The following is a 27,922-nucleotide window of genomic DNA, read 5'->3' on the forward strand; positions in this document are numbered from 1 at the left end:
TCTTTTTCCCCCCACTTATTTGCTGTCTTTGTCTACCTGAATTTATTTCACTCTCTGTGCCTCTCTCATTTCCCTGTTCTCTCATCCCCTCCCTCTCTCCGTCTCACTCTCATACTCATGTCTCTCTTCCTTTCTCTCCTCCTGTCACCTGTATCTCTCTCTCTCTCTCTCTCTTTCTCTCTCTCTCGCTCTCTCTCGCTCTCTCTCATGGAGAATGAAAGTGGAGCAGCACAGTGGAGGCTGGAGAGAGCTGGGCTCAGAAGTAGGGCATGGAGTAGACACCAGAGGACAGGAGAGTAGCTCTCATCCAGGCCCCTTTCTGGCAGCAGGGAACAGGGCCGGGCCGTCTCTGAGCATCAGAGAGACCTTCTCCCATGGCACTAACCATAGGCTGGACCCGGGACTGACACCACACCGTTTCATGGTTACCTCTTCAGTACACACCATGTTGTTTTTGATGTGTTTCTTTAGTTTTGTAATTAGCCCTGGGGATGTCATGGCTAGGGGTTCTCTTCTCCAGCCTGGCGTTAGAAGATATTTCATCTCACCAAACTCTATTGTCTCGGCTTTTAACAAACAACGTGGAATCGTAGTGTCTCATGTAGCAGTCGGTGTTGGCAAGGGAGGACATGCACCAGTGTCATGGTTCATTGAGAAGCGCGTAGCATAGTGTAGTAGAGAGGCCCTCCTAATCAGATGCAATCAGAGGTGTTTCTTTCATTACAGCACTTCTGTTGCAAGCACCCACAGAGAGCCGGGTGATAAGGCCCCCAAGCAGCGGTCGGCGCTTCTAATTAGTTGCTTTCTCTCTCTCTCTCTCTCTCTCTGTCTGTCTCTCTCTCGCTCTCTCTTTCTACCTCTCTCTCGTTCTCTCTCTCATTTTTTATTGCAGGAGACAAATGAAATCGTGGCCATTAAGAAGTTCAAGGACAGTGAGGGTAAGGAGATCACCCGCCGTTTGAATCCTTAGATGCAATCCTGTGTATAATAAGATGGTACACTTACAGCACGCAGCCCCTGATGTTACTCAACTGCCAAGCGGTGCCAAGGGGTTGTTGATATGGCCAAAACAATCCTGTCTGGGGAAAAAAAAAGCTCCACTGAGATTACCCATTTCCGTAATGTTTGTGTGGTTCCACTCTAAAATGAGATCATCCTTGTGATGCTGGGTGTCCTCTATCCTTGCTTCCCATCCTCCTCCATCTCTCCCTTGCATGACTTAATCTCCATCCCAGCGAAGCACGATCCTCTCCCCTCGAGACCTGCTCTCCTGAGGGGTTTAGCTGCAAACCTAATCAAAGACACCTGTCTGCGATACTCAGATATCCCTAAAGGGTTGGATGGGCTGAATTAGGTCTATTAAAAGCTGTCTTGCTATGCAGCGGGGTGTTCTTCCCCCAGCCTTTTGCTCTTATTGATTCTTCCCTCTTCACATGTAAACTTTCCCATCCACTTGTCTGTTTGTGTCTCTCAGTGCTGCATCTCAGCTCATACATAGCTTGTACTTGTGTGCAGGCCACAGAAATGTCACTTTAAGTGGCTCTGTTCTTTACTGCATTGTTTGGTTGACTGCTTTCACGGCCCCTCGTCATCTCTTCCCTCACACCACTTCCCTTATTATTCCCTCTCTCTCTCTCTCTCTCTCTCTCTCTCCTCTCTCTCTCTCTCTCTCTCACGTCCTCGCTGGCCTCTGTCCTCACGTACCTCCTCCTCTCACTGCATCTCTTTTTATACTCAACTTTCTCTCTTCCTATCTATGTCTCTCTATCCTACTTTCATATTTTTTTTTCAGTTTTCACTGTGTTTGTCGATTCTGCTCTGACCATATCTCTTGGTTATATTGTCTTGCTATATTCAGTTATCTGTCATTGTCTGACATTTCAAATGGTCCCCTATATTAAGCCTCATCAAATTTCGTTGAATGCAAATACAATGACAATAAAGGCTTTTCTATTCTACCTGTTTTTTTGTTTGTTTGTTTTTTACTGTCCCTCAATGTATTCATTGTTTCTTCTGTGAGTGTTGTCCTTACTCTCATTCTCTCATAATCACTATGTCCACTGTCATGTCTGCCACAGAAAATGAAGAGGTCAAGGAGACGACCCTTCGGGAGCTGAAGATGCTCCGCACTCTGAAGCAGGAGAACATTGTGGAGCTAAAGGAGGCCTTCCGCCGACGTGGCAAACTCTACCTGGTCTTTGAGTATGTGGAGAAGGTAGAGACCCAAAGCCACTGTTCCTTGTCTCTGTACTCCACAAGCACCTGATGTTCTGCCAAGATTTTAGCAGCTCCACCACACACCACACCACACAGTTCATTCAAAAAGTATCTGGCAAATATCCACTACACAATAACAGCAGTGTAATTTAGATTTGAATAAAATCCACAGTTCAGTAGAATCTGTCCGAAATCAATGTGCTTGATGATATTGGTGTAGTTGTCTTAACTCGATGATATCGTAAAGGATTTAACATGTGCCCAACAGAACATGCTGGAGTTACTGGAGGAGTTCCCGAACGGCGCCCCCCCGGAAAAAGTGCGGAACTACATCTTCCAGTTAATCAAAGCAATCCACTGGTGCCATAAGAATGACATTGTGCACAGAGGTAAGCAGCACCACACTGCATTCAAGCTGATTCAGGTTAAGGACAATTGCACATATTAACCCCCGCACCCACCCATAAACTGTTGCACAGACTCCCAGTCAGTTTAATATATTTGATGGTGCTGCTGTTTGTTTATAGACACAATGAAGGAACAGGAAAAAAGTGCATTTCTGAAATGTGAAGTAAGAATTAAACTAGTAGCTCTCATAGATCATCAATGTCAGGTCAGGTCAGGTCAGCTAGAAAGCTTTCAACCAAAATGGACACAAAAAACTATAACAGACATTCTCTCCCCCCAACCATAGAGTCAGAGTGTCTGTGTCAGTTTATTTGACAGTCTCAAAGCATTCCTTTCCAGTTAAGTAATGGGATTACTGTGGCAGTCCAGTCTGCTCAATAGTTTGCATGCTAGGAGTTTTTGGCCTGCATCCTGCAATGGTGCAAGAGCGTCCAGATGGCCTAATACTCACAGAGACAATATTATGAGTCCAAACACATAATCAGACCTTTATGTCATGCAGACGTCCAGGAGCCAGACGCTGTTGGTCCTGAGCAGACTTCCACAGTTAATTCGATTTTTTGTTTTGTTTTGTTTTGTTTTCAGTCCATGAAAGGTCAGTGTGCTGCTTTCAGGTCCCATCCTCCGGGGTGTGTGCTCTTGCTTCTCTATCAGGACTTGAGACCAGACTGAAGAGCTCTGTAGGACTGAGAGATCTTTACACATTGATTTTTTCAAAAGGGACCTGCAGTGTAGCCCTTAATGATGGTTATGATACTGCTACCAGTAGGGAAGCCATGGGAAGACAGAGCGGCTTAGGAGGTCCTTCTGTTTGTCTCTATTTCTCACTCTTTCTCTCTCTCTCTTTCTTTCTTTATCTCTTTCTCTGTCTGCGTCTGAAAGAGCAATATGTTGGAGAAGGAAGGGCAAAGTGGGAATCCATTATTTAAGGCCTTAGTTAGAGATGGATAGAGGCCTTTCCAGAGGCAGTTAAATATGTATTCTTTCAAGTCACTAACAACGTAGGTCGTTTTTTTTTTTTTTTTTCGTGCAAATGCTGTTTAGACAAAGGTCTTTAGACAAAGGTCTTCATCAGCAATTGAAAGAAGACCTTTGTCTGCGACCTTTTTATTTATTTGGTGAGGTACTACCCTGTTTCCACATAGCTGGGGTAGTTGGTATATGGCCACATAGTATCCTTTTTAAGTGTCCATGGTCCACATGATGGTTCAGTTAAAGTGAGGAGGAAGAGCTTGGTCACTTGCTGTTGTTTGTTTTGCAATATGAGGATGTTAGCCATGTGTTTGGGGATTTCAATGCAACCCTGTGAGAAAGTAAGACAGTTGGTAAACCCGTCTCTCTTTATTTCCTCGTCTCTCTGTCTCTCACCTCAGACATCAAGCCGGAGAACCTTCTCATCAGCTCGGACGACGTCCTAAAGCTGTGTGACTTTGGTGAGTGAAACTAATATAGGGGGTTGCCCAGTGAGTTGACGAGCCACTCATACTCACTCATGCCGTAGTCCAATGGTGCACATCGCATCGCATCTCACTCCAGTCCAGTCCTGTGCGTCAGTGCCCCCTTCCCCTGCCTTTGTAGGACTCCTCCTGCTTGGCACCAGCACTTCCTGTACTGTAGGCCAGTGTAGGTGCCTCAGGAGGTGACAGAGACACAACGCATCCCCTCGGTAAACACTTCATGCTTCACGCTTGATGCGTCACGCTTCACTCTCCTCTGACAGTTGCCAGGTTAATGCTGCCACCTCTCCCCCTCCACACCCCCCCCCCCCCTGACAACTCTAGGCAACCTGTTTGCAATCAAACACACCATGTGACATTTGGTGTTGGGAGGGCGATGATATTCATTACTTGTGACAGGTGCATTGTGTGCATTCGACATGTTTTTCAAAGAATTGATGAAAAGAAAGAGAGAAGGGGGGAAAAAGAACAGAGCGGCCACCGGGCTAATTTTTACGCCTGTCTTTATCATCTTCTTCTCAGTCACTGCATCCCTCTCTCTTTACAAGCACGGGCAGCCGTGGTGTGTTCTCGCCTCGGAGGTTCATGCGACACACACACACACATACATACAAACAAACAAGCAAACAAATACACACACACACACACACACACACACACATGCCACTGAGAGCTGCGACAGGTCCACTGTCTGATACACCAGATTGACATCGACATCATGTTGGCCACATGGCCCTCCTGTTGGGACGCCATGAAAGCCTGAACAGACCGCTGAAACATTTGGTGCTTTAAGAGTCCCCAACACTGGGAATGTGCGTCATTGTCATCTCTGTCTCTTACATGTCCACACTGCCAGGCATCTACTAACAGTATGTGGATGTCACTGTTTACTAGAGTGAGATGCCATGGACAGTTTGCCGCTAGGCCTGTTCTGTCCGATTTATTTATTGAGTTACTAACTATTAGGTATTGATTTTAAGTACTTAAATATAGATTTCTGGTCATCACTGTAAAGCTATGCATATCAATAGTTGTAGCTTAATTACTCCAAATCTAGTTGTTGATCTGGAAGGTTTCTGGGTCTCAGGGTTCTAAATGCTCACCCTTTCTATGTTCTCCTCTTCGCCAGGGTTTGCACGTAACCTATCGGAGGGGAATGACGCTAACTACACAGAGTACGTGGCCACCAGGTGGTACCGCTCTCCAGAGCTGCTTCTGGGGTGAGTGTTTGACCCTGTGTGTATGTGTGTGTGTGTGTGTGTGTGTGTGTGTGTGTGTGAGTGTGTGTCTGTTTTGTGTGTCTGTCTATGTCTGAATAGAGTATACCTTACCCTACTTCTGAGAGGTAGCGCTTTAGAGAGGTTGCTGCTAATTTGTTATGTCAGGTAGAAGGCTGGCTTTCCCTAGCACCTCGCTCCACTGTCAGCCTACCACCACCCAGCGGGAGAGAATTCAGGAAAAAACAAACCCACTCTTCTCTCTTTCTCCACCTGCTGCTTAAGATAAATGTGCGAGGAAGAGAAACATTGCCTGAATATCTCTCTTACGATAAATGTGCAAGGACACATTTGGCTGAATATCTCTCTTCATATTGCAGTCCCTCCACTGCAGGTCCTCCACCTTGTCTAATCTCTATCTGTCTTTCTTTCTCTCTCTCTCGGCCTCATTCTCTCTTTCTCTCACCTTCTCCTTTTCCCTGTCTGTCTCTCACTGCTTCAATATTTTAGCCATCTCTCCATAGAGCCTCTTCTGTCCTCTCGTGGTTATACGCGATCCGTCACTCTTTGCCTCATCATTAATTCTTCAGTTTGGTGGTTTAAACACGTCTGCTCCTGAACCCCTTTCTCAACTAGATGTATTGGGATACGTTTCATTGAGCTTTTTGTCTGTAAAGGTACGAGTTGGGATTATTTTTAAGCTCACAGTTTCATTATTTAGCATCCTCTTATCTGAACATGGCGTGTTTTACATCAGAATGTTCTTGGATAATGCATTAGCTATGGTACGGTGACCGTGCCCGTGCAGCTGAGCGAGAGTCCAAGTCACTCCTGCTGCATGGCCCCTCTATCTCAGAGGGGGGAAATACTGACGATTTGAAAGGAATTTTAAGTATACAGAGACATTAATAATACAGAAGATCTTGCTCTTTCTCTCTCATTGGCTCTTGCCCTTTCCCTCTCTCCTTCGCTCTCTTTCTCTCACCCCCCCCCCCCCATTGCTCTTGTCTTTCTCCCCCTCCTTCTGTTTCTCTCTCTCCTTCTTCCTCCCACTCTTTCCCTCCCTCCTCACTCTCTCTCTCTCTTTCTACCTTTCTCTCCCTCCCTCTCTCTCCCCCCCTCCCTCTCTCTCCCTCTCCTTTCTCTCCTTTCTCTCAGTGCTCCCTATGGGAAGGCAGTGGACATGTGGTCAGTGGGCTGCATCCTGGGCGAACTGAGCGACGGGCAGCCTCTGTTTCCGGGCGAGAGCGAGATCGACCAGCTCTACACCATCCAGAAGGTGCTAGGCCCGCTGCCCCCCGAGCAGATGAAGCTCTTCTACAACAACCCTCGCTTCCATGGCCTGAGGGTGAGCCTGCGCTGCTACGTCCATGCTCCACCCCGACAACTCTGTCTCCCTCACCAACGCTCAGAGTACTGACTCTCGTTAGCTTAGCTCATGTTTTCCCCTTCGGTCTCACCTTTGGTCCTCACCATGGTCTTGTCTCCCTCTTTTCATTTTGCCAGTTTTCACTCTCAGCTTCTCTCGTCATCTCTCGTCATTTTTATCGTTTCACACTCAGAGACTGTATCACTGTCTTTAAGTTTCTGTCAAATTTGTTATCATCATGTTGTCACACATCTATTTCTTCTCTTTGTCACTCTATGTGTTGTTCTCGTTTCCCCTTTATTATCTTACTCTCAGTCAGTGTTGTCCCCATCCATCCACATCTCCGTGTTAGCGCCTTCCTCTCCCTCTCCCTCGCCCTCGCCCTCTTCCTCTCCCACTGCCTTACTCTCTCTTCCCTGGCTGTGAGCCTGGCGCTGTGACTGATTGGATCGTGGTGACTCATCTTGGCATGCGTGTTTCCTGTGCTGTGGTGCTGAAGCGCAGAGGTTCTTTAGAGGCTGTGGCTGGTGAGGCTGCAGTGCGGTGGACCTGCTGATACCCCAGCCACCAGCTTCCGGCATCCAACTCCCACCTTCAGCTCCAGGCCCCCTCTTGGAACCCCTACCCAGAGATGCATTGCCTGCCCTCCACTCCTCAAATAGAGGAGATGCATCTGAAATCTTTAGTCACAGCACTCGTCCTCACCTGCATCCTGCTGTTTTACTAATCTGAAGGAGAACCTGAATCAACCATGGCTAGCTAACGAGACTTGTGATTATGAACATGGAACTCTTACCTTTCGAAGGAGTCTGCACTTTATCTTCTGAATGTGGATTCTAGTGAGTGTCGCTCTGCTTGGTTGGCCCTGGCTAGGTTAGCCTTAGATAATCATGCGTTCAGGCAGCAGGCATTTCGGAACGTCCCATTTCCAAGTTGAGAGTGATCACATAATGACAACAAACAGGCTACGTTTTTGACAGTTAGGTAACATTCAGTAGGCTAGCTAGCCAGAAGGTTAACATTACGTGAGTTACACAAAAGTGTTGTTTAACATCACAATAACCTGCGCTAGTGAGTACAACCTAAATAAACCGTGAGGTGACTTGTTTGTGCGCAGAGCAGGTACATTTTCTATCTTTCAGCACAAAACGTTGCCATATCGAATGACGTCAAACCTACTTCTCAGAGCTCTCAAAGACCTCCCACTTTCCTAGTTTTACGAGTTTGACAGGTGTTCAGATGTATTCTCCCACTCGAAGGGTTGCTATGAACGTACCATAAGTCTGCAGATCAGACGAGGATGGTTTCATATCTGGAGAGATTATTTGAGCTTCAGCTCCCCTCGTTCCTCTCCACCATCTCACCATCTCCCCTCCATCATCACAAACACCTCCGCTGTTTAACACACACAGGAAACCATCAGGGAAGCCTGCCATCCCATGATGTCACGAGGTTACTGCAGGGCTTTCCTGGCAGTGTTTGACACAGTGTGCAACATATAAAAACGGAAGAGAGACTCTAAATGTTTGCGCACCAGAAGCCCCCTCTGCAGACCCACCCTCCCACAGGTTTTCGTTTCAGCTCTAATCGCACACACCTGGCTGGAACATTTAATCACCCCTGAGGGACTTGATTGGCTGAATCAGGGTGTTTGTAATAGAGCTGGAAGTCATCTCTGCAGGGAGGAACAATATCCATGAAAGGCAGCTTGTGCATGTTTTGCTTTGGGTCTCCACACAAACAGCTTGGCTAATCAGCAAATAACCCCCAAACAAGCGTGGTGGAGCTGCGTCCGTAAGCAATACTTGCCTCGGGTCAAATACATGTACATACCAGCTATTCAAGGAAGTCGAAGTGATGATGTGTGCATGACTGTGTCCTCACCTTCTGCAGACCTCATTGAGAGCCCATGCGCGCCATGTGGACAAAATCATGTCTGAGTTAGGAGTGCATTGCCTCTAAGAGGACGCTGGAGGGTTGAGGACCATAATGGCGGTGGGAAGGGAGCCGTAATGGCAGATGACTGGATGGATGCATGCAAGTGTTGACAGCAGGGGAAGAGAGTGTGAGTACGGGCAGCCACTGACAGAGGCCCAGCGGATGGGATTAGCAGGCCCAACTGGCAGCCAAGACTCACGGTGATTCGGCACTCAAGGAGCCGCCACCTCGACACACCAGTAGATCTGTCAAAGGCACACGTGCACGCACAGAGAAACACACTCATGAGTGCGCACTCACACATGCACCCACGTTCTCAGATTCACAAACACGTGCGAACACACACACACACACACACACACACACACACACACACACACACACACACACACACAGACAGACAGGGTTGAGCTCAAAGGGTGCCTGGAATGTGCCTGTCAACAGCCACATGCAAATGTAATCAATGCTCAAGATCAGTTGTGAAGAGATTGTGGTTGCGAAATGTTTGATCATCTTCTTGTGATTTTGTGTGTGTATGTATGTGTGTGTGTGTGTGTGTGTGTGTGTGTGTGTGTGTGTGTGTGTGTGTGCTCTCAGTTCCCCACAGTAAACCATCCCCAGACCCTGGAAAGAAGATATCTGGGCATCCTCCATACAGTCTTGCAGGACCTGATGAAGGTGAGAAAGGCATCTGACGCAGCCAACAATTCATGTGTGTGTGTTAATATGTGGGTGTGCATGCATGTGTGTTAGTGCGTGCGTGTGTGTGTGTGTGCGCGCGCGCGTGTATATGCGTGCGTAAGTGTGTCTGCTGTGCAGATGGAGCTGTGTTTTCTCCTGCCAGGACTAGTCCGGGTGCATGGGAGATGGGATCAGGGGGAGGAGAGGAGGAGCGCTCATTGGATGAGGAAATGGGTCACGGGCGTCACTGCTGGTCCCAGTGAAAACACTCCAGACTCCAATCTAAGCCTCTCCAAGAGAGAAGAAGCTCCCCACAGTTCCTTAGGCATAGATACGCTCTGCTCCACCGCTAGGCACCTATTTATACAGGAATTACAGGAAGTTTTATGCAGGGGTTTTTTTTTCATCTAGGGTTAGGCTATAAAGATGCTGTAATTATTCTCTAACTATTCTCTGACACACTGAACACACTCTTGAGATGTTGCTGTACACAAAAATGATCATATCTGGAAAACACTTTTACTGAAACCCTCCATCCACTTACTAATGTAACTATATTATAAACATGACGTGGTAGATGGCAAACACCATCATTTACCGACTGTGTTGGGGAGTAGTGAACTACACGTGATTGAACTAGAAGTTTAACTATTTCTATATAGTTTGTCTAATGGTTGAGGAATCAAGTAAAGTGCAGTAAATGTTTACACATGCACATGTGCGTGCTGTGCATTCAGGTGTATGTATGCATGGACTAAATGTGTGTGTGTATGCGTGTGTGTGTGCGTGTGTGTGTCTGTGTGCATGTGTGTGTGTGTATGTGTGTGTGTGTGTTTGTGTGTGTGTGTGTGTGTGTGTGCTGCTGGTCTGAATTTATCTTCTGCATCTATAGCCCATGTGCAGCAGGAGTTGGGTATTTCTTGTGTGCGCTGGTTGTGCTGTTGTGTTGTGCAGATGCGGAGGCTCGTGTCAGGCTAGTGGGCAGTGTGCTTTCTCCTGTTGCTGCTGATGACTCAGAGCTTATACAAAAGCCTAATCACCTTCCTGCTATACAGCTCGGCAAGAACTCACTCCAGAGCACCACAGCAAGCCCGAGCTATTTCACACTCCCGATTCTCTCCTGGCGTTTTTTGCATTCCTACCCTCATATTATAGTCAAATGTCGTGCATTACTGACGGACATTTTAATTCTGGTCTTTTCCCCCTTATGTTGTTTTTTTGAGAGATATGGTGTTCAAGGTGACAGAAAGGAGCGATCGCTCTCATCTCTCCCACTCCTGACGAGGGTCACTTATAATGCCGCACATGCTCACTTGGATTTTCTCTGTTTTTCTCTCGCTCTCGCTCTCGCTCTCAATCTCCTTCTCACTTTTTTTTCTCTGTAACCAGCACATAACCAGTTTCATCCCCTCTAGCATGGTCAGACACACACACACACACACACACACACACACACACATACACATACACATACACATACACATACACACATACACATACAAGGCCAATTTGGGAAAAGCCATTCTCATAAATCTGCCTAAATGTCACTCAGAACATTTACTGCTTAATATCAACTGGTGGGTGGGAGCAGAAGGAAGGAGCTCACGGAGATTGTGCTGTGTCTGAGTATAACGAGTCAGAGAGGGGTAAAACACATGGTCAGAGATGACTCACTACCTGAAGTCTTCAGAAAAAAACTTTAAGTGTTTAGCTTTTGTGAGACCAAGAGAAATGCAAAGACGACACATCCTTGACTACATTATGAGAACATTTATAGAAACAAGCATTTGTCAGAAGGTTACATAACATGGCGTTTCATATAACTCTGAGGGGAAGACCAGAAATATCTTTTTGTTGAATTTTTCCGTTTTTTTGTCTGTAATTAAAAATATATATATACATCCCTAGCCTGGGTATGTTGTTGCTGTGGGTGGCTCATGATTCATTGGCCTGCCTAATCAAGCCGTTCAGTAGTTATGATAATGCTACTGACTCATGTGAACTTCAGCTCTTACTCCCTTTGATAAGTTGTCAGAATGCTAATGATGTTCGGAACATTTCCTACGCTAGCCGCTGAAAAGTGAAGCCCAGTTGTCTACTCTGTCAGTTGCAAAGTTTTTCAATGTTTCACTCGCTGCTTTTACTAATCTCGCACTTATCTGTGTGGGAAAGCTAACAAGGTTTCTTCTTTTGCACACTGTCTTATGGAATGGTGACCGTTAAACAGTCCCATAATAAATGTTCTGTTGAGCCTTGAGCTGTGGGTGTTCTTTGTGTCTGCGCATGTTAGAATCTATTGCTGCTGAACCCCAACGAGCGCTTTCTCACGGAGCAGTGCCTTGACCACCAGGCCTTCCAGAACCAGCGCATCGTCGAGCGGCCCGGCCCCCTCACGCCCACTCCTGCTCGCTCCTCCAAGAGGAAGCCACACCATGACAACACTGCCCCTGGCAGGTAAGGAGGGGCACTACATTTCTCGCTAGTCTATGTCCTAACACATTACACATGACTTAACAGACTCAGATTACAAGTTTCTTTTTATTTTATTTCCCCACTTGTATGATAGCATCACAGTTCATTTCATTCTCTCTCTCTCTCTTTCACTCTCTCTCGTTCAGCAGAGGCCATGGATCGAAGAGTTCAGGTCACCACCGCTCCAACAGCCGTGACTGCTCCAGCCTGCCACGTCACGAGGACCTGCACCCGCCAGGCAGTTCGGAGGCGTTCCTGAACGGCAACATGCCCTCGATCTCCGCCTCCTCCAGCCTCAGCCCGACGCTGCACCCCAAGAGCTACCAGCCCCAGAGCCTCAACCGCTCGGCCTCCTGCGGCAAGGACCTGGCCATGTCCAACCACAGCAACCTGCCTCACATGCACCAAGGCTCCAAGGACCACGACTTTGACTTCGGCTTAGGCTCCGGCAAGCCTGCCGACGGCCCTGGAGCCAAGTACCTCAAGTCCACAGGCTCGCGCTCACAGAACCGCCACTCCTTCGTGGATGGCAAGCCCAACACGCTGCAGGGGGACCGGGAGAAGCACGGGCGCCACGGCTACGGGGAGGCGCTGTCCTCCTCGGGTGACAGGAAGACCTCTTCGTTCCTCAACATGTCCAAGAGCCACGGCACGCTCAGCGACGCCAAGTCGGTGGGCAACCTTAGCGACCCGCGCCTGATCCCAGACGAGCCCCCGCCTAGCCGCTACTTCCCCGCTAGCTGCTTAGACCTGCACCAAGGCCTGACCGCGCCTGGCAGCCCTTCACTGCGCCATAGCGACCGATCCGGGCACAGCCCGGCAGCCGCATCCTCCTCCTCGTCGTCCCGCGGCAACAAGGGAGAACGCGAGGGCGGAACGTTAGACTCGTCGTTTCGCCGCTCGTCGTCGCGCCACAAGAGCCAGCAGCAGGAGGACTCCAAATCGCCCGACACCCACGACCCCGGCGGTGGAGGAGGAGGAGGAGGCGGCGGCGGGGGCCACGGTCACTCCCTCTCTGCGCCCCATGAGGTGGCGTTCCCCTACGGCCTGGGCTACACCAGCCCTTTCTCCTCCCAGCAGCGGCCGCACCGCCACTCCATGTACGTGCGCCGGGAGCGAGGGCGGCCCCACGGCGTCGACGGCGGAGGCGGCGGCGGCGGCGGCGGTGGCGGAGGCCTGGTGGTCGGGCAAGGCATGCCGGTCAGAGCCAGCAGCCTGCAGATGCTGTCACCTCAGCTGCAGCACCGCACGCTGCCCCGGCACATGGGCAGCTCCGTCTCCAGGGAGGACCTGAACGAAGACATGAGCAGGGTCTGTCTCGTCCTTCTCCCTCCCTGCCTGTTGTGTATTATTACTGTTTGACACTCACTCCACCTCTCCCACACGTTTGTGTTCTCCAACCTGCACTCTCCCTCTCTCTTTCTCTTCTTTATTATTTCTCTGGGATACATCCCTCTTTTACTCTTCGGTACCTCACCTTTGTCTACCCTAACCTGCACCACTCTCTCCCCAATCTTTCTTTCTCTCTCTCTCTCTCTCTCTCTCTCTCTTACTTCATAACTGCCCTCCCACTGGTCCGGTAACTGCTGTTTTTATGTGGGCCTGAGAGCAGAGCCGTGGAGCTGCGGCTCAAAGCACTGGGGCGGCTTCCTGCTCTGCGTTTGAGAGCTTTGCTACACTCACTGCATCCTAACAATGGAGACGGCTATTTATGTTCCAGCTTGCCTTGCCCACTGAGCCGAGCCTGTTCACACTGCCCTGCTATGCCAGGTTCGATACAGACAGCTCTATAATACGTCCTGGAGCCGACGTGCTTTAACTTTTGAATGGAACAGTTAATGGAGTTAATGCTGGCTGTTTTGGAACTGTCATAGCAGGGTTTAACAGTACAGAGTTTGGTTGGCTGTGAGTGTGGGTACAGTTTGTGTCACTCTTTTCAGCTCATGTATCTGTGCTTCTGCGCATATAATTTATCTATGCTCTGTCTCTCTCTCTCTGTGTGTGTGTGTGCCTACATGTTTTTTATGTTTATCTTTGTGTGTATTTGTGCACAAGTGTGACGTTTGTGTGTCTCTCTGATGTGTGTGCGTGTCTCTCTTGTGTGTGTGTGTGTGTACTGTGTGCTTCGGCTGCCGTTGCTGCTCCACCGGCTCTCCATCTCTACGTCGACAGGGCGAGCCGCCTGCCTCGGACACGCCCCACTCCCGGCCCCTAATCAGGGACTCCACGCGGGACAACACCACCCCCCCCTTTCACGCCCCGCGCCAGAAGAGCGAGGTCCGAGTCAGCCAGCCGCCACACCCCTCCATCCCCAGCAGCCTACACCTCTCTTTCCACCCTTACCTGTTACTCACTCTTTCATGCTTTCTCTCTCGCTTTGTCATTTGCTCTCAATGCTTAGCTATTTTCTGTGTGCCAGCTTTTTCTGCTGACAGCTCAGAGAGCATATGGCTAAGTGTGATCGCAAGTGTGATTAATTACTAGGATCCAGTGATCCAGAATTCAATGACAGGTGATATTGCCAATGAATGTGTGAGTGAGTATGTCACTGATTTTATAACCTTTGCACAGAATGTTACCCAAGGTTGCATCCACTCATGCAGCTACATTTATGTACCTAATGTTTCAGCTAATGTAAGTCCGCAATTCTAATCCCATACACGTTTTGTAAAATTCAGCAAATTGCTCCTCACGGCCCTCTAGCTGTGCATTCAGTGTTTGAGCTAAAAAACTTTGCCGTTCATATACAGTCCTGGCTCTGTAATGGAAAACAAACATAGTGGCTTGGACCGAGCCATAAACAATCCCGGCCAATCAACACGGTGCTTCCGGAGCAGGGAAGGGAGGGGTGTAATTTGATTGGTGGTTGAGCACAAATATCGACAACCTTTTGCGAAACCAAAACCGAATGGCAGACTGCATCTCTAAAGCTGCCTATGTAAGGGTGATGTAGAGCCTACGGTAGGGGAATCCCACCCAAGACAGGTCTGCTCAGCACATTCCCCCTCATTCTTCTTTTGATCTCAGCTTCCCTTAACCTCATTATTAATTCACAAGGAAAGAGAGTCTCCCATGTCTCTTAATCTCCTTCCTCCCTTCCTCTTGGATACCCCATTGCCAACCTTTTTCTGCTTCAAAGACACTGTAACGAGCCACAAACACAGCTTCACACTGATCCCTGGTCAGTCTGTTTTAAAGCTTCAGCTTGCAGTTTGTCTGGTCAAAAAATTAGAAATGGTTCTGTAATTACATTAATTGTATGTTTATAAGAGAACACTAAAAGCATGTTGTTATTTTTTTCTGACCACACAAACTACACACATACTGCTCCTTTGATTAGCGCGTCTATGCATTTGAGAAACAGTGAGTATCTCAGCAGTGTGTTTGTGTGTGAGAGTGTGTCAGTATTTCATCTTCTGTTGTGACAGGTGGGCATGTACCACGAGCAGCACCCCGAGGACAACGGCTCCTCGAAGGAGAACCGTATGATCTACAGCGAGTCCATGCCCCGCAGGGTGGGCAGCTTCTACAGGGGTGAGCACGCGCCCACGGATCCTTTCTGGAACCTTCTATTATTTGGTGTTTCATATGAGCTGCTCTGCCTTCATGGTTAAGGCGTAATGATTTTCCCCTCGTTGGTTCGGTGACAGTGCCCTCTCCGAGGCCAGATAACTTTCATGACAGCGGGAACCAGAGTCGTGGGTCTGGGATGACAGGAGACAGCAGCTCCATGAGTAACCACGCCAAACGCCAGCCTGCCTTTGACCCCTGGTGAGAGTGCGATCCACATGGTTTAGCAGTTTATTAACACTATGATGGGTGCCGCCCCCCTGTGTGTGTACAGTGTGGCAAGACTGTGGCAAGACTGTCATGCCATCTCAGGCAGTCCTACAGATAGTGTCCTTGTTAGGGAGATGCAGTAAAGCTATGGGTTGAACAAGATACTATTCAAAGATGCAGGGGTTAAATGCACTTGGTCTGACCATGTTTTATTGATAAGCCTCTTGTGTTTCACAGTGCAAATGTCATGAAATGTCCTGCATGTACAGTCAGGGTCAGATGATTAGAGATATATAATCCCTAAACAGTCCTGGGCATTGGCCTTCTCTACACTAATCTAAAACAGATGATTAGAGAATATATAATCCCTAAACAGTCCTGGGCATTGGCGTTCTCTGATTTACACTAATCTAAAACAGATGTTTGACCCAAACCCAGGATATCCATTGTGCTAATGGCCATAACTGTGTTAATGGCCACTAACCTTGACACCTGAACTCACCTTATCCCCATACACCACTCAGGTGCTATGTATTTTCTCGTGTAGAACTAGTAGCATAATTAGTAAGTAGCTAATAAGGTTAGGTAAGGTTATAGAACCTATGGTAGTGTTTGTAAGATCTCAAATATTTACAGCAAAACATGAGCGTAGCTAAAAATGTGGAATGAAATTGCCTTGTTTACATAAACAAGCATACTCAGAGACTGCAGGGCCAATATGTCTCTGAAGATGAATTGAATCTAAACAAAAATGGTAAAACCCAGTGCTGAGGAGCGACTCTCTGGCTCTCAGATTTCCCATGAGTGTTCCATGGAGTCCCCCTCTACCCCTGTGCCAAGTCTGTGCTCTGTGTTTGATGTGTGCAGGACTGGACCAGAGGCAGCCAGCATGAACCCCCCTGAGCCAGCCAAAGAGAAAGAGAAGCAGGGCTTCTTCAGAGCAATAAAGAAGAAGAAGAAGAAGTCCCAGACGGTGGGTCTCAGATGCACATCTGTGTGTGCGTGTGTGTTTATGTGCGTGTGTGTTTGTGAGTGTGTGTGTGTATGTGTATGTGTGTTTATCTGTCCCTGAGCAAGAATCAAGAAATACGAATACGAAAAAAAAAAGAAAGAAAAAACCCTCCAGTCATTCTTCTATTTTTAGCCGATCTTTTATATCATTTAGCTTTCTGTGTGTTATTGTCTATAACTGTACATGTTCTCTGTGTGTTGTCTCAGTGCGTCTGGTGTAAATTAGCAATACCACAGTATACTCACCAGTCAGTAGCTGAAACATGCTTTACTCATGTCGTGTCAAGACACCCCCGTGAGGTGAGATATTGTCTGTTGTCGGATCATGCTGCTCTGTTGTCCAAATGTTCCACCTGGGTCTTGTGCCTCTTGTATTCCAGGCGGATGTCGCAGAAGGACGGAGTCCCATCATCAAGAAATGTCTTTTCCCCCTGTTTAACTCAAAGAATCACTTAAAGCATAACTCCTCTATGAAAGTCCTCCCCGTAGTCTCTTCACCGATGGTATATCTGTACATTCATAAACCGCTGTACCATTAACTAGCCTAAACCAATCCAGTGCCATTGCATGCCACTAACTTAATTAATCAACGTTATTTTCTCCCAAATCTTGCTGGCCAATTTTGTTTTACAACATTCCACCAGATCCTTGAGGTTCCAACTCCTCTTACAGAGAGGGAGCTCTGATAGCTCTAAGTCACATATTGCCAGTGCAAAGAGCACTCTAAAACACTGACAGCCATTAGCCATGCATGCCTGCTGTCTTTTATGGATAAAGACGTTTCCAACCAGATGTTTACCGAGAGATTACTTCTCTGATTATGAAAAGTCATGTCTCTCTTTTGCGAATGCATTCTTGGGGTTATGGGGGCCAGTGTGGATCTGGTGGAGTGTGTGTTTTTCAGGGGTCATCCAGTGATGTAACAGGGTGGGTGGTGACATCTCAACTGACTTCAGCATGTGTGTGGATGGGATGGGGGTCGGTGGGATGGGGTGGGGTGGGGTGGGGATTGCCGTCTATTGGTTGTCTACTCGGGACAAGGTTTGCATGATTCCAGAGGCCATTTTGGAAGCGAGTGCCTGCTTACATGCACAACAGTCCTGTCTGCCGCCTTTACAAACACACCACATCTCACCAGAGAGAGGAGTGTCCCACAGCCAGCTATGGCCAGCCACTAACAAGTGCCAAAATTTCACAGATCACACACTGTAGCGTCAGTGTTCCATGTCTGTTGCCAGATCAATTAGTCATAAGTGACTTAATGGGTTCTACATCTGAGTGAATTATTTACTGAAGAAGTGCAATTTCCAAGTTTACTTATTTTAGCCTTGGACAAGAGTGGGTGCCGACTGCACAAATGGTACGGTTTCAGCTCTGAGGAACAAGACAAAAGCCTTGGCAATTACCAGCCTCCCTACCCCCGTTTATCACCCAGCTGTGATCGACGATTGGGGGGGGGGGGGGGGATGATGGGAGGAAGAGCCTAAAAGAGTGGCGACGGCCAGAATAGATTCATTCAGCCTCTCATGTTAATAACCTCCCCAGCTCAGCCTCAGATCGTCGTCTCTTGTGTCTGTCAGGGAACTCTGTCAGGGAGCAAGCTGTGTGTGTGAGTGGGGGGGGGGGGGGGGGGGGTGGATGCAGTTCCTGTGCTTAAACAGCAGAGAGACAGTTGGCAGTTTAAAAAAAAAAAATGTTTTACTCTTTTCGCCGGATGATTGGGCCAAGTGTGATACCAAAGCGGAAAGCCTCAACAGATTGCCCACTCCTCCATATGGTGACATTGTGAGTTAATTTCCAGCCTCAAGAGCTCCCCCCAGCAGTCCTGTTCCAGTTTGCGGAGGCAAACGCTCAGTGTGTGTAATTAATTATAACAAATATTCATTCCATTCCACACCATTCTGTCAGAATTCAGCCGCAAACGTAACCCTTTTGGAGCGTGAATGAATGTCAGACCAGCTAGTTTCGTAAATGGAAGAAGTAGTGAGGAAGTCATGTCCTGTGCTCTACAGAAAGTACATGTCTAATGAGAACAAGGTGGCCATTAGCTGTGCTGTACCGTCCTCTCCTCATGGTCTATGGGGTATTTAAGGCTTGGGCTCTGAAGCAGTTGGCTGATTCTGTGCTGTGATTGGGCCATGTTACTTTTTTGTTTTGACAATTCCGTCTGATTGGCCAGGTCCCGACCGACGGCCCGGATCCTGTGGTAATGCAGAAGTCGGTAAGGTCATCCTCACACCAAAGCGGCCGTCATCGGAACCGGACGCGGGATCGGGATCGCGACCTTGAGCAAGAGCGGGACCGAGATCGAGACGAGTGGCCCATCGAAAAGATGGCCGAGCCTCCTCCTCAGGTACTGCAACTTGTGACAAAAACAAGTGAGTCTCTCGACACAAAAGCTGATTCTGGAATAGGTCCGGTCCAAAATCTTAAAGCCGGATCTGGGCCAGATCTGAGACGGATCTGTCCCAGAGTCAGTCGGCGTCTGAGCACTAGCTGTGCAGAGTGTCTGGGGAGCCGCGCAGGCCCTATCTGCTGCTGCGGAAACAGTAAGCGATGACTAAGGTGTGGGCTGACTGTAGCAGAGACAGCCGCAGAGCTGGAGGTGGCTGAAAGAGCACTGTGTAGGTGTGTGTACCTCTGGCTCCAGCGCTGTGCATGCACGCACAGACACACACACACACACACACAAAAAAACACGCGCACGCACGCGCTCGCACACAGACTTACACACATACACACAACACACACATGCACACACACATACGTACATGCATGTTCACTCTCACAGAGCCCGCCTCAACCCAGACTCTACAGTCTGAGAGACAGAAAGTGCGTGTCAGCAGCATGGCCTGGCCCGCCGATATCTGATGTGGCTCACAGGGCGGCAGACTCAGCCCAGCTCAGCAGGTGGTCTTAGGGGAGTGGTTCTCCTTCTGCTGCGAGTAATGAAATGCTAAATAGGCCTAAGCCAAAGCAATTTGTCTGGTAGAGAATATCAGACAGAACTACTAGTCGATGGTGCTATGTTTAAACTGTTTGTTTTCTTGAATGTACAAACTAGCTTGGCTTTGTCATAAAATATACACACTTATTCCATAGCATGCAGTAGTCTTGAATGTATTGGTATTTCATAATGAGGGATGTTTTTCTTTGCTGGATGGTTAGAGTGATTCCCTAATTATTCTGCCTTTGGTTATAATGACCCAAATGTTCATGATACCGCAAAATATGATGACGAATTCAGATCTCAGCTGGCGTTGTTTATGTAGATATTATGTAGATGTCTTTCACTGTGAAGACGTTGTTAGGCCTCATTATTCACTGTCATGATTGGTTGCTCACAGTCTTGTTTGTGTTCCCCGGCTCAGAATCAACATCTCAGGTCCCTGAGGAAGCTCTTGCACCTCTCCAGCTCCTCATCCAACCAGACCGTTCCTTCTGAACTGCGCTTCCAAGCACTGCCCAACCCGCCGTCCTCCAAGAGCGGGGGCTTCGCGGACGCCCGCGGCCACCCAGGGGGGGTCCCTGCCCAGTCCAAGAGCAGGCAGGCCGTGTACCCCCTCCCCGGGCAGCTGGAGTCCAGCTGGCACTCCTCGGCCCTGGGCCGCGCTGAGGGGAACCCCTACCCAGACCCACTGGCCGCCCAGGGAGGCCAGAACGGCCATGGCTTTGGCCGGCCCCCTCGCTCACGGATGCCAAACCTCAACGACCTGAAAGAGACCGCTCTTTAAGAGACAGAGCCATTATCATACTGTCACCACAGTGACCCCTGCTGTCCTGTATGACCATGACTGCACCATATAGATTGCCTCTGAGCCACTGGTGGGATGGGGAAGCACTCTGTTCATGCAGGGAAACGGTGGGCCTAATAAATGTCTTAATTTTTTTAAGCTTCCATATTTGATAGAATTTGTAATATTATTTATGTATTATTCTTATTATAATTTTTGTTATGAAATAAATACGATACAGATGATGAATATATGTATATGGCAATCTAAGATGTATAGTATAAGTGTGAAAGCTTTAGTTTCTACATAATAGAGAGAAATATTACATTATCCTGCATAATAATTATATATTTCATTAAGAGTATTTAATGGTATGTGTATGCAGTATTTAAGTTTATGAAAAATGATCATCACAGATATACATACGTTCTGTTGTAGTCATGCCTGTGCTCAGTTGTGGGCTGATGAAGGCAGTCTGTCTGTAGATGTCCTCCCCCAGACTGGTAATCCAAGCCAGCCCCCCTCTTTCACTGGCGCCACTTGTTTGATTTCTGATGCACAACCATTTTCAAAATAACCATTTTCATGCTGATTTGATTTTCTGAACTCATGCTCATGAAGGCCAGCCATTAACGAGAACAAATCAAGGTCATCTTCTGTGTTGTCTACCTGATGCACCAGGGATGCGGCCAAAAGTGGTGTTATTGCATTTTGGTGCCACTCTTTGGTCGGAAATGGCCATTGCAAGACAAGATATCATCCTTCCATTGTTGAGATATTAGTACCAGTAGTACCATTCAAATGTGTTCCTAGTCCTCACTGTGGTTTACACGTTTTAAAGCATCATAGATATGTAAGACTACAGAGATATATTATTGTATTTTTAAGATTACAATAGCTATGAATTATATGTGCTATAAGATTAATAATATAATGGGCCATTGCAAGGTATTTTACTGTTGTAAAGTAGCCAGAAGGTATTTAAACTAAAGTATGGCAATATTAACAAATTTATGGCTAGGCAATTTGATATATAAATTCTATCACCCATACAATTATAAAAGGGCACTGCTACAATGATAGATGCTCATAATTTCTGTTTATTTTGTAATATCTTAGATATCCGGGATGGCATTCCCCAATTTTAGAGTAATTAATTTGACCACAAGAGCCTGCTTTTCTCTCTTAGTCTCTCTTAGTGTATATGAGACCAGCATAATGCCTCTACCAGTTAACAACTGTGATAGTCACCACAGATCCTTTAGGCAGGTCTTTTCGTGTCCGGTCAGGTTTACATGAAACTCATACTGGGAGATAGTTGGAAGTTGGGTACAGGTAGGCCAGTGTGTTCAAGACCTCATCATATCAGTCTGTGGCCGAGGGCATCCACAGTCAGATGGAAGGACCCAGGAATGCAACTGTCTCAGAGTACTTTAGGAAGAAGAACAAACAAAGTCTACACGACGTAGCTCGGCAAAAAAACAAATCTCACTTTGTGGTCCTTATTGGTGCACCTTACATGGATACGCTCAGATAATGTACTTTTTTCCCACCCACTCTGGGGTCAGTGCTCAGCTGAGTGTGAAATGACTATCTAACACAAGGGTGGGCCACGTATAGCCAGATCTCATGGCTGTCTGCAATCACATTTTTGTATTGTATTTCTGTTCGGTATATAGAACATACCCTGTATACATATGGTATATCCCCGATCAATTTCAAATAAATGTGATGACAGTACATACTGCAGAACCACCAGTCACTGACATTACTTTATGGAATTAATGTTTTATTTTGGGATTTAAAAAAAAAATGTATTATATTAATACCAATGTGAGAACATGTCTTTGGAGATATTTATAAAAAAAAGTTTATCCGCAATGAAATGAAAACAGGTATTGGAAACTTTGTTGTTTTATTATAAGACACAGACATGACCTAGTAGCATACTGGTAGACTTTTAACGTATGGTCTGTTGCAGCAGTTCACTTGTTTTCATTGGTATATTATTGGCAACCTGGCTATACAACAATGTTTATGTTTACATCTGTTACCGACAGTGACTCAATAAAACCTGCAATATAAATAACTGACTCAGAGTTGTACCACTGTAAAAAAAAAAAACGCTGGATTTTTTTTGTCCCACCATAAGAGGCTTTAGGGTTCATCTAGAATAAATGGTGCCACCCTTATATTTTACACCACAATTAATGTCACATATTTCCTTCATATAGTCAGAACGCAACCAACCCAACCCCTTGCAGTTGTACTACACAGACATCCTTTTGTCTAGTGGAGCTTAGAGTCCAATTAGCATCTTTAGTGCCGTTACTGTAAACAATGAATAATAATGTTCAGCTGCCACCCAGTTCTGAAGATTAATTATATTGCTCCAGGGGCTCTTGCATGGCTGGCATTTAAAGAGAGGTTCACATCACCCGCTATGACAATAGCTGCTCCATGTTTGCGCTTGTGTGCTATGTGGCGTTACAGGCTATTTGTCTCATTAACCTCTGCCATGCAAAACAATTAAAAGTGCTTAGCTTTGGGGGGGCACTGTGGTGCAAGCAGTAGCCCCGACCATATACAGGCTTGAACGCCCACAGGGACACGGGTTCGAATCCGACCCGCTGTCATTTCCCAATCCCAATCCCCACCTCTTCTCTCCATCTTATTTCCTGTCCAAACCTCCACTGTCCTATCTGAATAAAGTGCTTAGCATTCTCTGCGAGTATAGATATACAGTGCTGTCCATCGGTTTCAGCATTTTCCTAATGTATGAAGGGTAATAGTTCTTACACCCTTCACGCCACATGGAAGTGAAGCCTCCCTCATCAAGAGCTGAAAGTTAGCACAGTTTATACCATGGATTGCTAGCAGTATTGAATCCTTACAAATTGCATTGTACACATAGTTTTGATCAAATTACAATGTTACATTTACATTCTGTGAAATTCAGTATGTGGGATGGACAAAAGAAACTCAGCTGAGGATCAAGTGCAATTTTGGTTTATTGAAGGACATGACTGCCCTTGAATTATCATCACTTACTCTCACAGAAATGTATAAAATAGACACCGCCACTTTGCAGGAAAACAGAAGAGGTTTTGCTCTATTTTATCACCATACATCACAAGAGAAATAACAAACACCACCATACACAGTACAGGTAGCACCACACATCACAGACACACTTGATAACACATACAGAGCATACACAGAGAACAAGACACGTTAAGCTAAAGTATAGCCATCCTAACCTTCACTTGGCTTAGTTCATTAGACTAACAGCACGTGAATGTAAGGGAGACCAGGTACATGCACATGTGTCTTACTTCTTCTCTAAGACAGACAGTTGTAACGTGTTGGGGACAGTTGTAACAGTGGCCAAAGACAATAACATGCCAATATGAAGGGGTACATTTACTGTAACAGCCATGTTTTATTATTCAATTATTCAAACCAAAATAGTGGTGGACATGAGTAACACATTGTATGCATCTAATAATTAAACTGGCAGCTAGTTTGGAAATAACTGGTTACAACCAGCTGTTAGGCTACTCGTGTTCCTGTCGAAATGCATCAATTGTGCAGTCAAAATCTTAAAAGTTACAAATTTGCCCTACAAGACGACTTGCCATAAATGGAGACACAAGATGAAATTGTTGAAGTAGCATGCTGATGCCATTACTCAGGTTGTCGGCGAGTTTCATCGCATTACGTTAGACACAAGCTGAGAAAATAAGCAAGTTACAGCTGTCCCCGGGTTATAACTGTACCTCGTCCCCCCTACTATTCAGCACTGTATCCCCTCACCAGTGTTTAATCCAGAAAGTGCACATGGTCAAGACATAAAACATTACATATTCTTCTAACTGAATTTGAACTCTTCCTTCACCCCTCATCCTATCAAGTGAAAGCTCTTGTGCGTCGTCACCATTGGCCGCATGTTTTAATGTAACATACCATTAAAGTGAGAAGTTGTGTAGAGGTGGGGACACACACACAAAGGGACATGGTTAGCTGTTAGGACTACCTTTTCTGAGGGTTTATTTACCAGGTCAAGTAAAATGGGGAGAGTGGGGATATCAGGTCTGGTTGGCCGGGGCCGCAGAAGGTTCCAGAAGCTCAGGTGCACTTGTTCAGGCACATGAGAAGCTCCATACGGATGGCGATGCGCGTGTGCCAGCCCAGGGGTAGCAGGCGGATGTAGCGCGCAATGATCGGCGGGCGCAATAAATTCTGCACCGTCGAGGTCCTGTCTGAGTTCCCATAGAACACCTAGTGCAACAGGAAGGGCCAATGAGAAAACTGACGGAGATTTGATCCTATCATCCCCTCACAAAGCCATCCAAACAGCCTACAAATGCTGTGATGAGTAGTAACTCACAGTACCACTGGATATGTATGTGAATTACTCTGCAGAGTAGGAATGTTTGTCGCCTATCAATGGCGAGGTTCACAGGTTGCGGGGTACAGCGGAGTACAGTAGCATTGATAACATGGGATGATTTCACTGGACTGTCATTGCTTTGGATAAAACGAGTCACCACGTGAGGACAGGAAAGCTAGCATTATTAAACATGACAGTGTGCCTCACCCTGTTGTTTCCTGTCGTGTCCTTGTAGTACACCCAGTTGAGGTTCTCATCTGTGCGGTACTGGACGCTGTATTTGGTTATCCACTCGTCCGCATCACAGCGGCCCTGGGTCAGGATGCCAGAAACCACACCCTCCATCTTTAGGTCGATTTGAAGCCATTGGTTGATGTCCTGGAATTTAGAAAGCCATGCACACCTTGGAAAATAAAAGTGGGTATTTAGATATTAGGTGTAGATTTGGTTTCTACCTTCCCAATTTGAACTAAATTACAATCCAAATGAGATAATAGGTTATTTAAAAGTGTCCCCCACTTTCCATGACCTTGATTTCCTTAGTGTGCCTGATGGACAGACGTCCATTAGCTCTGCTGACCTAAGAGGAGGCACTCACCCATAGCCTTGGCCGTTAAGGCGAGCCTTGTCGGCGGTCCATGAGGAGAACCAGCCAATGTACAGCTCGTTTTTATTGCAGCTGATCTGATCGGAGGTCACGGCACCGGACTCAAAGCCAAGGGCTTGGTGGTAGGGACACTCTGAGGGAAAACATATGTCACTGTCATCCTTCAGACACATTATTCAAATCAAAACAAATTCACTCTTTGAGAACATGACAACTGTTTTGTGTGTTCCTGTGCATCTCCTACTTTGAGTAGCTCAGGATATGCTCTATCTGGTGGCATGCGTGTTGTCATGTCATGGTGAGGGAGATTTGGAGTGACTCTTCTGAAAGCCATTTAGAGACAGCATGTGGTCCAGATACCAGCTGTGTGGCTGGGCTCTACACAAAACATGCAGTTGGAGTGTTTGCTTCCTTTCACTAGGGCTTTAACTATGCACAGTGCATCATCTGTGGTCATGGCAAAGATGGTCATCAGTTTTTGAGAAATAGCAGTCGGTCACATGTCTTGAAAACCCAAAGCTCACCAATGAATGCACTGATTTGCTTTGCATTCATTTTGATGTATCCTGCAAATTGTACTTACTGATTGATATGTTATCTTTTTTATAAATAATGCATGCACTGGACAATTTATCAGTATATCACTTCATGTTTCCTTCAGAGAGCAGGGACTCGTCGTGTGGATTCTCGTGACAGCCTTCATTACACTGCTTTCTTTTTGGGATTGGGAGAAGGACAGGCCCTATTTTCAGCCCTGTAATCTGTGCATCACATTGCTGCACAAGTAATGAGCTTAGTTCCTGGCACCCTGCCTCTCTGCCATTCTGTCTTTCCCTCTTGCTTTATTTACCCATCTTGCTTTTTCCTTCAGGCTCAGTGCATCCATTCCCACTCTTCCTTATCGCCCCCACTCATCTAACGATCTGTCGAGAGGACTATACGGACTATAGATCATGTGATGTCATGGCTCAGGGTATTTTAGCAGCACCAATCATGGCCCCTCTGTCATGTTCTCTTAGGTGTACTAGTGTGCACATGGCTGCAATCCATCAACAAGCAATACCTCATCTGCTCAAGGTACAAAACAGTGGTGGCACAAAGGTGCATCAGGCACCTCACGATGGCATGATGCCACTGCCATCATAGCTGTCCCCTACCGCTGCATGCCCAGGTCACATGCCACAGACAGCCCGCTGGCTCCGATTGGCTTATGCCATGCACACTCACTCACACTCTCACGTCAAGGGCTCACCTGGCATGCATTTCATGAAGCGGCTGGAGGGTAGGGGTGGAGCCACGGAGGTTATGGGCGTAGGCACCGTAAAGGTGGGGATCCCGGACGGGGAACCGCCTTCACAGTCGCATGTGCAGGCCCTCCCTGTCCACGTCTCGATGGACTCCTCTTCCACATCTTCCACATCTTCCACATCTTGCACTTCTTGCTCCTCTTGCTCTGGTTCTTGCTCTTCCTCTTGCTCTTCCTCCTGTAGCACAAACAAACCCACACATCAAAGAGTAGAGTGCTAGGCATCAACAGTTAATCTGAGGGTGCTGTGCATCCCATGCGCAGAATAATAGAGTGTGGCAGGTATGGAGAGCGAGCAGGGGGATGAGCAGCTCTTACCTCCTGAGTGTTAACTCCAATTAAGACTGTCCCAGTAAGTAGAAAGCATGCAAGGACAGTTAGAAAAAGGGACTGAATCAGTGACATTAAAACATGACAAGCACTTTTACTAGACGTGACCTGACCTGACCTGACCTGAGAAGACCATCTGCTATTACCAGACTTCTAAAACCAATTTCTGCTAACAAGAAATAGCACTAGAGTTTATACACCACATTATCATGCAATGTGCATGAATATATACGTATTATTCTGCACTAAACTCTGCATGAAAACTGAATACCTGAGTGATACCTATTAATATTTCTTTCCTCCTGAAAATGACATGATGGTGCCTCTTTTGACATTGCTTACTTAAACAATGACATATAATCCTGTTTAATCCCCGTTACAGGGCAAAAATCACGAAAACACCAAGTAACTGCAGACTCACTACTTTACCAAAATGGAGACCCATCGATAGCAACAGCACAAAGAGTAGCAGAGAGCAGAGGATTTTGCACGGATCCATTCAGGACCATTTTAAGGCCATCTTTGGGCCGGAGGGAGGGGAGCTGAGCCTCTGCACCCACTTATGCCACTGAAGTTACTGAGGATCACCGCACAGATTGGTACACATACCTTGGGTTAAGAGCAGGATGGCCAACAGAGCCACACATCTCGCATTGATCTTCATGGTTGTCCCACGCTTGAATGCAGGACTAGCACTGATGGCTGAGGCGAGTGCACTGGATTAGGATAATCCAGAGAGCTCCCATTGCCTCACCTAATTCCCTTTATCTCTCAATACAACCCCACCCAAAGCTGCTCACAAGCAATTTGGCCAATCTAGAGCGGAGTAACACTACAACAGAAAGATAACATAATAAATAAATTAATAAATGATATGCTGATTGCCTGATTGTGGCAATAATACCAGTGCCCTCTTCTTTACTCAGGTCGAAGCTACATGAGTGCAAAGTGGTGTTTGGGTGGTAGGGTCTGGGGGACGATAATGCAGAATGATTTATGACC

General features: G+C 46.9%; 2 protein-coding genes across 6 annotated transcripts in view; one reads left to right on the plus strand and one right to left on the minus strand.

The window, feature by feature from the left end:
- The window catches only part of LOC105894162 (cyclin-dependent kinase-like 5), a 48,887-nt gene extending 26,517 nt beyond the window's left edge, over nucleotides 1–22,370 (plus strand). Inside the window, exons 4-19 of one of the 5 annotated variants that reach the window (XM_012820638.3) lie at nucleotides 893–938; nucleotides 2,079–2,215; nucleotides 2,486–2,606; nucleotides 3,999–4,058; nucleotides 5,212–5,302; nucleotides 6,458–6,647; nucleotides 9,204–9,284; nucleotides 11,578–11,741; nucleotides 11,909–13,070; nucleotides 13,932–14,036; nucleotides 15,188–15,293; nucleotides 15,410–15,530; nucleotides 16,407–16,512; nucleotides 16,931–17,053; nucleotides 18,730–18,903; nucleotides 19,922–22,370. In XM_012820638.3, coding sequence (XP_012676092.1) covers nucleotides 893–938; nucleotides 2,079–2,215; nucleotides 2,486–2,606; nucleotides 3,999–4,058; nucleotides 5,212–5,302; nucleotides 6,458–6,647; nucleotides 9,204–9,284; nucleotides 11,578–11,741; nucleotides 11,909–13,070; nucleotides 13,932–14,036; nucleotides 15,188–15,293; nucleotides 15,410–15,530; nucleotides 16,407–16,512; nucleotides 16,931–17,053; nucleotides 18,730–18,903; nucleotides 19,922–20,284 — 3,150 coding nt within the window. In that variant the 3' untranslated portion in view covers nucleotides 20,285–22,370. Of the gene's footprint in view, nucleotides 1–892; nucleotides 939–2,078; nucleotides 2,216–2,485; nucleotides 2,607–3,998; nucleotides 4,059–5,211; nucleotides 5,303–6,457; nucleotides 6,648–9,203; nucleotides 9,285–11,577; nucleotides 11,742–11,905; nucleotides 13,071–13,931; nucleotides 14,037–15,187; nucleotides 15,294–15,409; nucleotides 15,531–16,406; nucleotides 16,513–16,930; nucleotides 17,054–18,729; nucleotides 18,904–19,921 lie in introns of all 5 variants that reach the window. The other 4 variants (XM_031575202.2, XM_031575205.2, XM_031575204.2 and 1 more) reach the window with 4 other exon arrangements.
- A 907-nt stretch (nucleotides 22,371–23,277) lies between these two features.
- On the minus strand, nucleotides 23,278–27,729 carry LOC105894023 (retinoschisin). Its single transcript, XM_012820502.3, has 6 exons — nucleotides 27,530–27,729; nucleotides 26,909–26,934; nucleotides 26,537–26,768; nucleotides 25,276–25,417; nucleotides 24,885–25,080; nucleotides 23,278–24,565 (listed from the first exon to the last, which is right to left on the minus strand). The coding sequence occupies exons 1-6, from the start codon at nucleotides 27,582–27,584 to the stop codon at nucleotides 24,413–24,415; spliced, it is 804 nt and encodes a 267-aa protein (XP_012675956.2). The 5' UTR covers nucleotides 27,585–27,729; the 3' UTR covers nucleotides 23,278–24,412.
- Between the last annotated feature and the right edge of the window lie 193 nt (nucleotides 27,730–27,922).

This window comes from Clupea harengus, chromosome 10 (assembly GCF_900700415.2).
Source record: "Clupea harengus chromosome 10, Ch_v2.0.2, whole genome shotgun sequence".
NCBI classification, from domain to species: Eukaryota; Metazoa; Chordata; class Actinopteri; order Clupeiformes; family Clupeidae; genus Clupea; species Clupea harengus.